The sequence below is a fragment of the Podarcis cretensis genome, assembly GCF_951804945.1.
Source record: "Podarcis cretensis genome assembly, chromosome: 2".
In the NCBI taxonomy this organism is placed as follows: domain Eukaryota; kingdom Metazoa; phylum Chordata; class Lepidosauria; order Squamata; family Lacertidae; genus Podarcis; species Podarcis cretensis.
Window position 1 is genome coordinate 114,672,285 of NC_137171.1, and position 14,739 is coordinate 114,687,023.

The window sequence follows — 14,739 nt, forward strand, 5'->3', positions numbered from 1 at the left end:
GCAGGAAACTCGCATTTTCCATGCATTTAACATGTGTGCATTCAGCTTTGGCAATTAAAAAAAGATAGTTAGATAGAAGGGGGTGGGCGTCTGGAAAAAAAGAATTTGGCAATCCCACCCAACCTTGAACCCAATGCGTTTTGACTATACGTGATTTTGGCTTTAGTCTGACCTTTAAAGCCCTAAATCAGGCATAGGGAAACTCGGCCCTCCAGTTGTTTTGGGACTACAATTCCCATCATCCCTGACCACTGGTCCTGTTAGCTAGGGATGATGGGAGTTGTAGTCCCAAAACGTCTGGAGGGCCGAGTTTCCCTATGCCTGCCCTAAATGGCCTTGGCCCAGTATACCTGAAGGAACGTCTCCATCCCCCATCGTTCAGCCCGGACACTGAGGTCCAGCTCCGGGGGCCTTCTGGCGGTTCCCTCACTCTGGGAAGTGAGGTTACAGGGAACCAGGCAGAGGGCCTTCTCGGTAGTGGCACCTGCCCTGTGGATGTCAAGGAAAGACATCTGAAGGCAACCCTGTTTAGGGAAGTATTTAATCTTTGATGTTTTATCGTGTTTTTAATATTCTGTTGTGAGCGATCCCCAGAATGCAGCCCCTGTGCAAGTCGAGAATGGGCCTGTGCTCTGAATGGGCCTCCGTCGCCAACAGACCCTAACCCAACACAGCCTCACCCTTTGCATGTGTCGGAAGGAAATTACCCACTCCCCTTAAGTCAGCAAAAATTAATATTTTATTGCATACACCTGCAAGACGCATTACAACTTTTCAGACGTCAGAACAGAGAGAGGTGCATTTTGAGGGGGGTAGGAAGAGCCGAAGGTGCTCCCCACTTCCTCACTGGGTGTAGAGGCTGGCAGCAAAGACGATGTCCCTCTTGATCATGTTGGAGGCGGCCTCCATCTTGGCGTGGAGCGTCGGCTCCCCGGTGACGCGGGCCGCGTTCCGCATCTCTCGGCAGGTCTCGTCCAGGCGCTGGATGCAGCGGACGATGATCCCTTCCTGCACGTCTGTCAGGCGGGCGATCTCGGCAAACGGCTGGCGAGGGAGGAAAGGAAGGAAGTTGTGGCTCTTGGCTTGCAGGGGGTTAAGCTATTGCAGGGGTCAGCAAACTTTTTCAGCAGGGGGCCGGTCCACTGTCCCTCAGACCTTGTGGGGGGGGGGCAGACTATATTTTGAAAAAAAAAAGGAACGAATTCCTATGCCCCACAAATAACCCAGAGATGCATTTTAAATAAAAGCACACATTCTACTCATGTAAAAGCATGCTGATTCCCAGACCATCCGTGGGCCGGATTTAGAAGGCGATTGGGCCGGAGTTGTAGTCCAAAAACAGCCAGAGACCCAAATTTGGGGAAACCCTGGACCAGATGATCCCCGGGGTCCCTTCCAAGTCTACAGTGCTAAGACCCCTGCAGTGGGGTTGGGCAAATAAAAACCGGGGGGGAAAGGGGCGAGGTGGTTGGGGCCTTACCATGCCACGGGCCCATTCGTAAACCACCTCTACCAGCCCAAATTTGTACTGCTCCACAAAGTCCTCCACTGACTCCTGGAGGCCGCACTTGCGCTGCAGCAGGGCGATCTCCTCGGCCACCGACCGGATGTGCTCTATGCCCTGTAGGGGGAAGGGTGGGTCATGAGAGTCAGACTCTGGGAGCTGCTGCCAGGCCCCCACGTGTACATCAACGCCCCTGGCTGGCTCTATGGGGCTTCGGCTTCTCCCCGCTGACCCTTCCCCCCCAGCTCACCTTCTGCAGGACGGAGGGCAGCTGGGGCTCCACCCTGGTGCGGACCTGGCAGACGGTGCAGCTGAGCAAGGCCACGATCTCCTCGGGCCGCAGGTCCGTCAGGGCATTGTCCAGCAGCAGCTGGGTGAGCAGCAGCTCGTGGTTGCTGATCTGGCGGGCCACGCTGCCTTTCAGCTCCACAGCACCGCCTTCATTGATGTAGCCCAGGGAGCGCAGGACCTGGGGGGGCAGACAGGGCGCAAGGTGACCGAGGGGGGAAGGAGGAAACAGCAGCACAGGGTGGGGCTGACACACACACACACACATCTATTTTGAACACGACCGGGGGCATCTCTGGGTCACTGGTGGAAGTCCTTGGATCAAATCTATGCTTCCCGGTGCCATAAGAAAGCTGCAGAGATAGCGCAGGATAATACGCACCCCTGAAATGATCTCCTCCAGCTTCTCCCTTCTGGAAGAAGGTACAGGGTTATAAAGACGAGGACTAGCCGCCTGAGAAACACTTTCTATCCAAATGTGATTTTGGTTTTAAACGCTGTGTAAGCAGTGGCGCTGTGGGTTAAACCACTGAGCCTAGGACTTGCCGATCAGAAGGTCAGCGGTTCGAATCCCCACGACAGGGTGAGCTCCCGTTGTTCGCTCCCTGTTCCTGCCAACCTAGCAGTTCGAAAGCACCTCAAAGTGCAAGTAGATAAATAGGTACCGTTCCGGCGGGAAGGTAAACAGCGTTTCCATGCGCTGCTCTGGTTCACCAGAAGCAGCTTGGTTATGCTGGCCACATGACCCGGAAGCCGTACGCTGGCTCCCTCGGCCAGTAAAACAAGATGAGCGCCGCAACTCCAGAGTCGGTCACGACTGGACCTAATGGTCAGGGGTCCCTTTACCTTTAAGGAGTCTCTATAGGAGTATTTTAAAAACAGAGTATGAGTTTTTAAAGGGCTAACCAGGTTGGGGTAGCTGGGATAGCAGGCTTGTTGGTTTTGAATGTCTTATGTAGATTTTTATTTATTTTTTCAATTTCGTTGTTCTGTATGGGACAATGACAATAAAGATGATCGTTATCGTATCCTTTTTGGGGTCTCCGTGAGGGAGCAGCTCTTACCTGGACCCGCTGGTGATACTCGGGCAGCAGCAGGAGGGACTGGTCAGAGAGCAGGAAGCGCAGCTGTTCCAGCTCCTCCAGCACCTGCTGGCGCTCCCTGAATCGCACAAACTAGAAGGGAAGAGGAAACAGAGAGAGAGGAGATCAAGACTCGCCTAACGCTGGGAAAGGGAACTCGTGGCACTTGCACTGCTGCCGCTGGGACTCCAATTCCCATCAGCCCCCTGCTAGGATAGGCAACAGTCAGACGGAGGTGTAGTCTTTGTTAGTTTGCAAGCCCCCTCCATAGAGGCTGGCCCCTCTCACTGTCCTCGGAGCTTGCTTACCGGTAACCTCCTCTGGCTGATATCCAGACAGACCAGGGAGATTTTGATAGGCCAAGCGTCCTCCCCACCTCCCATGTTTCTTCACTGCCTCTGGATGTTGGCAGATAAAAAGAGCTCAAGAACCATGTGTGCAGCGCTGCGCTTGTCTGCTGCAATTCTTTCTTTAAAAAAAGAAAGAAAACCACACTGGGCTCCATCCACTCTCCCATGCTCTGTGTCTCGAATCCACGACCGAGAGATCAAGAGTCTCATGTTCTACCAACTGAGGTATTCCTGGGAATTGTAAAAATTCTGCAAGTTGAACTGGGGTTGAGGTGCTCTCTCTCCTCCCCCTTCCCCCATTTTGAAATCCTTTACAGTGGTACGTCGGGTTAAGTACTTCATTCGTTTCGGAGGTCCGTTCTTAACCTGAAACTGTTCTTAACCAACCGACACTGGGACACTTAGAGATCTGCAGAGTTTTCGCAGCTTGCGTAGCACACCTCAGCAACTCAGCATTTTGGCTAATCTATTTACATATAAACACACACGGAGCACTGCAACATGCCTGCCTCTCTCTCTAGCATCACACAGCAAAGAGAAAAAACAAAGGCCAATAGTTCCCACTTCACGGAACACAGTAATACAAACATCCTGTCTCCGTCACTTCCCACTCTGTGGAGTCAAAACATACACCGTCATGTGAAAGACAACAATCTCATGACTGCCATCATGGAGCAGGAATTCTAACAGCTAGATGGCCCTCCACATATTGCCCAAATGGAGGCGACAGCTGATTAAGCCACAGGCTGCTCTGTATGGAGGAAGAAAAGATGTTCTCCTTTTATCCAGCCTCATCCCATATGCGGAACATCGGCTGCGCCCCACTTTCCTTTGCTCCCGAGGAGAGCGGCCCCAGCCAAGGGCGGCCTCCTTAGAAAGGAGAGTGAGAGAGGCTTGTGCTCTGGAGCTCACGGACGACGAAAGCAGAGGCGCAGCTCGCTCCCTCCCGCAGCCGAGCTCCGGCTGGAAGGGAGGAGCAAAGGCCACCTGGCCCATAGTGCAATCGACTGAAATCCATCCAGCGATTGGCCAGTCGATTGCGATCGATGCATTGGACATGCCTGAACTACAGTGGTACCTCGGGTTAAGTACTTAATTCGTTCCGGAGGTCCGTTCTTAACCTGAAACTGTTCTTAACCTGAAGCACCACTTTAGCTAATGGGGCCTCCTGCTGCTGCCGCGCTGTCGGTGCACGATTTCTGTTCTCATCCTGAAGCAAAGTTCTTAACCTGAGGCACTATTTCTGGGTTAGCGGAGTCTGTAACCTGAAGCGTCTGTAACCTGAGGTACCACTGCTTACGATTCTATGATTCCTCCACGGACTTCATTTACCGCCTGCCTGCATTCCAAGAAAAGCGATAAGATATTCCCAAGCTCTTTGCGATCACAAAGACTAGAAGTTGTTACACCCCCCTTTATTTCTGCACCCATGGCCACTTGCCATGTTTCTCCTGCGCTCGTGTGGAATCCCAGAAGACACGGCATCCTTTGAGGACTGGGGAGGATCAAGGGCCGCCTTAACCTCCCCCTTCCTGCCATCCCAGCCCAGCTCCATTGGTTCCTGCTCCTGCCCCCACTCCGCGACTGACCTCCGTGTGGAAACGGGGGCTGTGCACGCACTGGAACCCCAGCAGTGCTTCCTCCAGGCGACGTGCCTTCACCACCCCTTCCACCACCTCCAGGTCCTTCAGCTGAAGGTCGTTCACAGGATCCAAGAGGGGGAGGCCCTCGGGGGAGCCCTCGGCCAAGCGCAGCAGCTCCTGGGTGGCTGTGGCAGCTGAAGGCCCAGGCAGATCATTCCTGCAGGGAGAGAGAGTGTGGAGGTAACGCTCTGCTTTGCGAAGGCAAACCCTGCACCAGAAATGCAACCGTGTGTCAAGGAGCGTTACGCCTAAAAAACCAGGTTTTTCCCCCTGACCTTTTGTCCTCTCACAATTTTTTTGTTATACCTATTGCTTGGCTGGAGCATGACCGGGAATGCAGACAGAATCAAGTACCGTGGTACCTCGGGTTAAGTACTTAATTTGTTCTGGAGGTCCGTTCTTAACCTGAAACTGTTCTTAACCTGAAGCACCACTTTAGCTAATGGGGCCTCCTGCTGCTGTAGTGCCGCTGGAGCACAATTTCTGTTCTCATCCTGAAGCAAAGTTCTTAACCTGAGGTACTATTTCTGGGTTAGGAGAGTCTGTAACCTGAAGCGTATGTAACCTGAAGCGTATGTAACCCGAGGTACCACTGCATTGGGGGTAACATTTTAGGGAAACACCTGCTGACACGTGTATTTGCTAATGCTGGAAATGTGCTTAGATGGAAATACGTTAAGCTCAGGGTGGTTTCACTACAGTTTCCAATTGTTGACTTCTGCTAATAAAAGGAGCCTCTACAGAGCTAGCCGGCAGCTTCTTTGGAGCATGCTTGCCAGTGTGCTTCTGTGCAGCTCACCTGCATCCAACCTCCTGTCGTCTCCGTTATTCCAACGAGAGAGAGAGAGGAAGGCATGGAACATCTTATTCTGCCTGATCTCTCCTTACCGCAACAAACAGTAAACCCACCGAGTGTCTCTGGAGCTCTTGTGGTCTAAGGGCCTTCCCACAAACGTCCAGTTTGCTCCTCCTTCCCCTCCCCCCCAATATACATCAAAATAAAACCTGAGCACGAACCACTAACATGGGCTTAGAAGTCCCTTGTCCTGTGAGCAGCAGCATGAGGGTTGCTATAGCTGCTGTTACCCTTCATCAAACAGTTAATTAATGAAATCTGCATACTGCCCTTTTAGTCGAAGATCTCAGGGCAGCTTACACACCATAAGAATACACGAGGTAAAAGCACAAACTTTCCAAGAAATGACAGGCCAGCTGGTATTTTTGTTGTCTTGTGTTTATCGTATGCAAAAAAATAACCTGCAGTTTTATAACAGTATGTATTTAAAGCAGATGAATAAATGAGTAAATTAAGTTAATTTGGAATACAGTGGTACCTTGGTTCCCAAACAGCTAGGCTCCTGAACAAATCTGCTCCTGAATGCCGCAGAACCCAGAACGTTTTTCAGAAGCTGAACGTCTGACGCGACTTACGCATCTTCTGATTGGCTGCTGGAAGCTCCTGAAGCCAACTGGAAACTGGGTTTTGGTTTTCAAACAGATTTGAGAGTCAAACGGACTCCCAGAATGGATTACGTTCAAGAACCAAGGTACCACTGTATGCAGAAAATATAAAAAATATATTTAAGGAACTGCAGAAAAAGGGGGAAGGAAGTCGAGCTTTGAAATGTTAAAATGATTGTAAATGTATAAAGATTTAAAATCATAAAATAATAATAATAATAGGTAAAGGTAAAGGTACCCCTGCCCGTACGGGCCAGTCTTGACAGACTCTAGGGTTGTGCGCCCATCTCACTTAAGAGGCCGAGGGCCAGCGCTGTCCGGAGACACTTCCAGCGCAGCACACGGAAACGCCGTTTACCTTCCCACCAGTAAGTGGTCCCTATTTATCTACTTGCACCCGGGGGTGCTTTCGAACTGCTAGGTTGGCAGGCGCTGGGACCGAGCAGCGGGAGCGCACCCCGCCGCGGGGATTCGAGCCCTGAGGCTTTTACCCACAGCGCCACCCGCGTCCCTATAATAATAATAATAATAATAATAATAATAATAATAATACCATATGCAAAAAAAGGTAACAAAACGTACTCTTTTAAAAAAATTAAAAATAACCACAAAAATGGTTCCCATTGCATTTTTAATTTCTTTAAAGGCACTGTTATGTGTAAGAAACACTTTATCCTCGTAGGGCTAGAAGGCAGAGGGCCGGGCCAAAGCTTCTGACATCCAGACTCAAAACACAGGCTGTGGAGGGATGGATGTCTCTGCCTCTTCTTCTGAGGCCAGATGATGAGATCTGGAAGTGTGGGAGGATGGTGGGCAGGGGAAGACGAGGAGACATGAGAAGCTTCCTGGACAGCAAAAAGCTCTCCTATTTCTGCCCCCTGCACCCACCAAAAGTACTTTACGCAGTTCTGCTACAGCTGCGAGGACTCGCTCTCTGCCACCCTCCAACACTGAGCATTATCACCTTAGACACAAGGGATGGGGGGACCTGCGGCAATCTAGGTGTTGCTGACCCCCAGCTCCCACCCTCCTCACCCGCTGGCAGGACTCCTGTCTCACCTGAACCTGGGCATCTGGCGCTTCTTGAAATCTTCCAGGATGCGCTCAGCGTTGACCCGCAGAGTTTTGTTTGTGATACCGAAAATGTCTGATGGGCCCAGTTTCTTTATAGTATGTCCGCAAGGGCCTACGTGGGATGGAGAAATATATATATATATATATATACATCCGTATATTGCAACCCTCCATCGGCTGTCCCAACCCAGAACACAGCGCCAAAATCAACCATTTGCACAATTATGGATTCCTAGATGCACTGCTTATGTCTCAGCGAACTTCTTTTAAAAAATAAGTTTCTGGTTCTCTTGAACTAAATTATTGCCAGTGACATTTGGAAAAGGCTGTCTCCTCCTATCGAGCCCTCCTGCTTTTCTCCTGCTAGTTTGAAAAGAGTTATTTGGAACGCTTAACGTGCACACACAACTTGGAATGTTATCTCACACTCGGTATTTATTACCCCTGCTATGCAAAAATCTCCAAATGAATCCGAACTTCAATGTCTAAAATCCCTGGTAGAGGACAAGGATCCTGAGATCACATTAAGGGTAGCCAAATTCTGTGCGATTGCCATAAAACTTAGGGAACAAGCTGTGCTATCATAATGATTAAGGTTTTAAATGATGATTTTAGGTTATATGTTAGTGACTAAGTTTTAATTTATATATTTTTTAACTGTTGCTATATCTGTATTGTCCCTGCTATACCTAATTGCAAATTCAAATGTTTCCCTATCGTGTTTTATGACCTTGATATTGTATGTGGGCTGGAACTGGTCTGTGACCGATATAATATAATTCATTCATTCATCCATCTCACTTTGAGTTCCTTGTGGGAACGCAAGCAGATCTGTTCACAACAGGCAAAAATGATGCTTTGCTCCCATCCCTCTTATTTAAAGGTCAGCAAAAGGGAGATCAGGATCTGGTCTGGGAAACTTGCAGTAGATCAGCAAGGATTTACAACTCCCTCTGTGTTGTCTTATTTTTTTAGCAGCGATAACAAAAGGTTTTCCCTTCCTTGTAAGTTAGGCTGCTGAGATGAAGAAATCTGCTATGGGTAAGGGGAAGACCAGGAGTGATCTTGTGTGTGAAACAGCTGCAAATTTAGTTCTGGTATTGTTGTTGTTGTTTAGTCGTTTAGTCGTGTCCAACTCTTCGTGACCCCATGGACCAGAGCACGCCAGGCACTCCTGTCTTCCACTGCCTCCCGCAGTTTGGTCAGACTCATGCTGGTAGCTTCGAAAACACTGTCCAGCCATCTCGTCCTCTGTCGTCCCCTTCTCCTTGTGCCCTCCATCTTTCCCAACATCAGGGTCTTTTCCAGGGAGTCTGCTCTTCTCATGAGGTGGCCAAAGTATTGGAGCCTCAGCTTCAGGATCTGTCCTTCCAGTGAGCACTCAGGGCTGATTTCCTTCAGAATGGAGAGGTTTGATCTTCTTGCAGTCCATGGGACTCTCAAGTGTCTCCTCCAGCACCATAATTGAAAAGCATCAATTCTTCGGCGATCAGCCTTCTTTATGGTCCAGCTCTCACTTCCATACATCACTACTGGGAAAACCATAGCTTTAACTATATGGAACTTTGTTGGCAAGGTGATGTCTCAGGGTTCTTAGTAAAAAAAAAAGAAGATGCAGAATCTGCCCTGTAATATAAAACCACAAACCTCGTTTCCCCAAAATCAACCCCTATTTCGCCTTACCCTCTGGAAGGAAGAGCTTGGTGTGCAGAAGGTCATCAGGAAGAGGCACCTCTGGAGGGGAAGGGAGACCAGCCTCCTTGCAAGCAGCCGCGTCCCCCTCTGACAGCTTTTTCTCGCACATCACCAAAGTGCTGAAGGCTCGGTTGGCCGCGTCAGAGGAAACCTGAAGTCAGGAACCCAGGAATGTGATTTGCAAAGGGGAGTAAACAGGCTACCTTTTCCTCGTCCGGCCTCCAGCCTAAAAAACCACCCATGGGGTCGTCACAGTTGAGTTTGTGCATCCCTTGGCAAAAGGGGGCCAGAGACAGAGGGCAACTGCATCGGATCTGACACCGCTTAAGTGCGACCCAAGTTCTGCAGAGTGCTAAGGAGATTCGTGGAGGAAAGCTGCAGGTGCTGTTAGACTCCACCACCCCTCAGTCCCAACTAGCACGGCCAACAGTTGGGAATGATGGGAATTGTAGTCCAGCAGCAACACTGATTCCTCATCCCTATAGTCTGCTCTTCTTTTATTCTACCACAGGGGTCAGCAAACTTTTTCAGCAGGGGGCCAGTCCACTGTCCCTCAGACCTTGTGGGAGCCCAGATTACATGGGGGCGGGGGTAAATGAACAAATTCCTATGCCCCACAAATAACCCAGAGATGCATTTGAAATAATAGCACACATTCTACTCATGTAAAAACAGCAGGCAGGCCCCACAAATAACCCAGAGATGCATTTTAAATAAAAGGGCACATTCTACTCCTGTAAAAACACACTCATTCCCAGACCGTCCACGGGCCAAACTGAGAAGGCAATTGGGCCGCATCTGGGCCGCATCTGGCCCCCAGACCTTAGGCTGCCTACCCATGTTCTACCACAATGCTGATTAAATGCAGACTGACTTCAGCATCAAACCAGCTTTCCATCCGCCCTACCTCCAAATTCTGCTTACCATCTCGCTGGAAGAGTTCTTGAGAACTTGCTCACAATTTTGTGACATTTGGACTGGTCCTAATACCAGCTAACATTGAGTCCCCAACTGCAAATTCCCCCCCCCTCTAAATAGCTCAGTGTTGCTTCCTTCCTCTTCTATGTTAAAGAAAGTTAGATCCTGCCTTAGAGAATTTGTTGATCCATTTGTAGGCACTGTGTTGTTTATATACCTGCTGAAAGCTTTTTATTATTATTATTATAGCAAGCCTACACAGACATATAATTTAGTCTATGATTTAAAGGTTTTGTTGATTTTGCCTTGCATATAGTTGTCTAAACAGTTTTGGGGATTTTAGCAGCATTTCTTACGTTTGCACTTCTTACAGAGTCTATAAGTCTTCCTAACTCTCTCTCTATATATACTGTATTTTTTGCTCTATAGGACGCACTTTTTCCCCTCCAAAAATTAAGGGGAATTGTGTGTGCGTCCTATAGAGCGAATGCAGGCTGTGCGGCTAAGCCCAAAGCCAGAACATGGAGACGGAGCACTGCACAGCGCTCCATCTTGCTGTTCTAGCTTGGGGTTAGCTGCGCAAAGCCTCCGCAGGGCAGCAGGGTGCCTTCACCCCGCTGCCCTGCGGAGGCTACGAAGGCTGTACGAAGGTGGGGGGAAGGCTGCAACGCTTCCCCCCCACCGCCAGCCCCACAAGCTCGGGGGATAGCGGGAAGGCGGCACGCCACCTTTGCGCTGCTCCCCGACCTAGGCTTTGGGGCTGGCGGTGGGGAAAAGCAGCGCTTCCCCCTGCCAGCCCCAAAGAGCAGGTCGAAAGGAACCCAAAGGAACTCCCGGTGAGCTCCGGAGGCTTCGGGTGAACGCACCTTGTTTCAGACTGGTGCGTCCTATGGGTCCAGTGCGTCCTATAGAGCGAAAAATACGGTATACACATATATGTATATGTTTGTGTGTGTATATATATATATATATATGTATGTGTGTGTGTGTGTGTGAGTGTGTGTGTGTGAGAGAGAGAGAGAGAGAATAAGTTGCTTGAGCAATAGAGAACATCTTCTGTATGGAAAACCAAGAATCTAGTCCTCATGCTTGAGGAGACAATTTACATGCCAGGGTTAAAAGTCTGGGCTTTTGGGTGCAGTGACTGAACAAGACTCAGTCATGAGTCTCAATGCCCTACATATCATCTTCAGATCCTTGACTTTTCCAAGCCCAAATCTATCCATGAGCAAAACCAGCCAACCAGCCAATACACAAGAGCATGTCTTATTTATTTTCCTTCTTGTAAAAAGCTTAGAGGTGGGTTTTTGTTTTTGTTTTTTACCCTCAAGCGATAAAGAAATGTTATAAATCGATCAATCTACACCTATGAGCACTGAATTTGGGGTTCTTTAGCACATGGTGCTGGAGAAACTCCCCTACTTACCTGCAAGATCACCCCCAGGGCATTTCGGTGCTCTTGGTTTTTCACCACGATTACCCGTCCCACGGAAAGGGCCTTCAGTCCATTCATTGACTCCATGACTCGCCTCTGAAAGTGAGAAACAGCTAGAGGACGACACACACGCAAACAGCACCCTTAGGTCACCATAACTGGAATTCTAAAGCAGAAAGACCTCGTGCTCTGCTTCCAAGTTTTCTTCCAAAGTAGCTAGTCCTGTATCCACAACTTAGAGGAGCAGGAAGGATGCTGGATCCAAACCCCTCCTTGCTCCAAAAAGTCTTTCTCCTTCCTATAGACATAAGCCAGGTCAGAGGAAGGTAACCCACGGTCCCTTTCCTCAAGATGCTTTTAAATCTTGAGACCTTCGGCGAATGTTCAAAACAGAACCAAACTGTAGTCTTCTTGGTTGTGGAGGTGAATGTGCAACAACAACTTAGCACAGCGATGAGGGAACCTCCTTTGGCAAGGTTATATATATACTGTGTGTGTGTGTGTGTGTGTGTGTGTGTGTGTGTGTGTGTATAAAATTAGATTTTCTGTTTTACAGTTTAATATACTCATTTAAGGGATGCAGGTGGCGCTGTGGGTTAAACCACAGAGCCTAGGACTTGCCAATCAGAAGGTCGGTGGTTCAAACCCCCGCCATGGGGTGAGCTCCCATTGCTCGGTCCCTGCTTCTGCCAACCTAGCAGTTCGAAAGCACGTCAAAGTGCAAGTAGATAAATAGGTACCACTCCAGCAGGAAGGTAAATGGCGTTTCCGTGCGCTGCTCTGGTTCACCAGAAGCGGCTTAGTTATGCTGGCACATGACCTGGAAGCTGTACACCAGCTCCCTCGGCCAGTAAAGCGAGATGAGCGCCCCAACCCCAGAGTCGGCCACGACTGGACCTAACGGTCAGGGGTCCCTTTACCTTTACACTCATTTAAACAACCTTACATTATCAATGACTTCCCTTCTCTTTCCGTGGTTCATTTTGCATACCATAAATCCCTGTATACTTTACATGAACTAAACCATTCAGTATTCCATTGTTACATCCATCAAAACTTATTTACACTGTTAAATTTACCTGTATCATTTTCAAGTGTACACAATTTCCCCCCATATATTCAGTAAACATTTTCCAATCTTCTTTCAACATACGTTCTTCTTTTTCTCTTATTCCATATGCTAGGTCTGCAAGCTGGGCATATTCCATCAGCTTAAGTTGCCATTCTTTTTTAGTTTGGGCCCTTTTGGCAAAGGGGGCAAAGATCCCACGGGTTGGTCTATTTCCCCAGGGCCAGGTATAAGCGCTGTTGCTTACATGGCATTGTTTATGCCAAAGAGGGAGACACTGAGGTCCAGCTCTGAGGGCCTTCTGGCGGTTCCCTAGCTGTGAGAAGTGAGGTTACAGGGAACCAGGCAGAGGGCCTTCTCGGTAGTGGCACCCGCCCTGTGGAACGCCCTCCCTTCAGATGTGAAGGCAATAAACAACTATTTTACTTTTAAAAGACAACTGAAGGCGGCCCTGTTTAGGGAAGTTTTTAATGTCTGATGCTGTATTGTTTTTAATATTCAGTGGAAGCCGCCCAGAGTGGATGGGGAAACTCAGCCAGATGGGCAGGGTATAAATTAATAATAATAATAATAATAATAATAATAATAATAATAATAATAATATCAGGCTTTGGGTTTGTTTAAAGAACAAAGGGACTTTAGTAGAAACAAGCAAACAAACCTTCAAGGGGACTCCCACACGACCCAAAGCAGCCCAATGGAGACTGAGAACGCTCAGTAGCCATAGAATATCAGCAGACCATGGGCATTTTGGGGTGGGTGGGAGAAAACTCAAGTGGGAGACAAGAAACGGAATGGAGTATCTTGAGAAGGGCCTGGCTGACATGGCTGGCAGAGGGAGCACTCACACTACAGCCTTGTGTGCAGGTTTAAGCTTGTGCCCCCTGAAAAAAGGGGGAAGAGATTATCCCTCTCGTCACCACCTCCTGATCCTCAAGTGTCTCTCCTCCTGGATGAGACCCGGAAACTCCAAGTCAGGAAGCGCCAACACATTCTTCTTTCCCTTCCTGTTCCAAGGGGAGCCCAAGGCTTGAGGCTGCCTGAATGCCCACAGCTGATCCCTCTCATTGAACAAAGCAAGCCATCCTATCCCAGTTTGTCTCATGGGGAACGCTGCAGCTTGAGTATTCTACCTTGGGCAGACGCACCAACAGCACCACCTAGAGGCACTGGGCGATACTGTCTAGCCCACGGGTCCATCAACTGCAAAACTACGGTCACTCTCTGCACCCCCGTTCTCCAGATTCCACCCCCCCCCAAAAAAATCAGCACCTGTATGAGTTCCCGGGTCTCCTGTAGCTCTCGGACCACGTGATAATACTCCTCTAAGTCGCCAAGCTGTCCCGACAGATCTGATGCTTCCATGTTGGCCAAGATGCAGCTCAGCTGGGCAATTCTGTGTTCGTGGACCTAGGAGGGAAGGGGGTGAGGGAAGGTGAAGCGATGTGAAGAGGGAAAGCCCCAGACTCTCCTAGAGAGAGAGGGGGGGCACAAGACATAAGGGAGCCCGCAGGTTAGCAGAGGAGACGTTCTTGGCAAAGAGAATGCTTCTAGCTTCATTCCCTGGCAGCAGGCAAGGGGACAGAGTCTCTCCGGAGAGCCTTTGCCAGTCAGAGCAGACAACACTGGGCTGAATGGACTAATTGCCTGATCCACTTCTAAAATTCTCATGTGTACACCATGCTGATCTTCAATCAGCTGCCTTCTGGTTTCTTCCCCACGTTCCTTTGGCTTCTTACACACAGTGGACGCTTGGGTTGCGAACGTGATCCATTCACAACTCGCAGCATTCTCAACCCACGTCTGCGGACTCGTGGGTTGCGATCTGGTGCTTCTGCACATGCGCAAAGTGTGATTTAGTGCTTCTGTGCATGCGCGACCGCCAAAACCCAGCAGTAACCCGTTCTGGTACTTCTGGGTTTCGGTGGTCTGTAACCCAAAAAAAAACGCAACCTGAAGCGGCTGTAACCCGAGGTATGACTGTATTTGCATGCAAACCTCCATCAAACATGGAAGGGGAGCTTGCAGCCCTGCAAACGTTATTGGACTCCCAAGCCTCCCATCTAGCTCAGCCAGGATAGCCGACCAGGAATTATGGGAGTTGTTGTCCAGCAACATCCAGAGGGCCACAAATTCCTAGCCCTGATCTACAATTCCCCTCTTATTCCTCTGCTCCTCCCGTACAGCCTTGGACCTGTAGGGGTGTGTGTGTGTGTGTGT

General features: G+C 49.4%; 1 protein-coding gene across 1 annotated transcript in view; it reads right to left on the reverse strand.

Annotated features, from left to right (window-relative positions):
* Positions 1-721: 721 nt before the first annotated feature.
* Positions 722-14,739, reverse strand: part of SKIC2 (SKI2 subunit of superkiller complex) — a 54,382-nt gene continuing 40,364 nt past the window's right edge. Inside the window, exons 21-29 of the mRNA XM_079958260.1 lie at positions 13,792-13,929; positions 11,442-11,546; positions 9,086-9,248; positions 7,388-7,514; positions 4,814-5,024; positions 2,857-2,967; positions 1,755-1,973; positions 1,481-1,621; positions 722-1,044 (exon numbers count right to left, since the gene is read on the reverse strand). Coding sequence (XP_079814386.1) covers positions 844-1,044; positions 1,481-1,621; positions 1,755-1,973; positions 2,857-2,967; positions 4,814-5,024; positions 7,388-7,514; positions 9,086-9,248; positions 11,442-11,546; positions 13,792-13,929 — 1,416 coding nt within the window. The 3' untranslated portion in view covers positions 722-843. The remainder of the gene's footprint in view (positions 1,045-1,480; positions 1,622-1,754; positions 1,974-2,856; positions 2,968-4,813; positions 5,025-7,387; positions 7,515-9,085; positions 9,249-11,441; positions 11,547-13,791; positions 13,930-14,739) is intronic.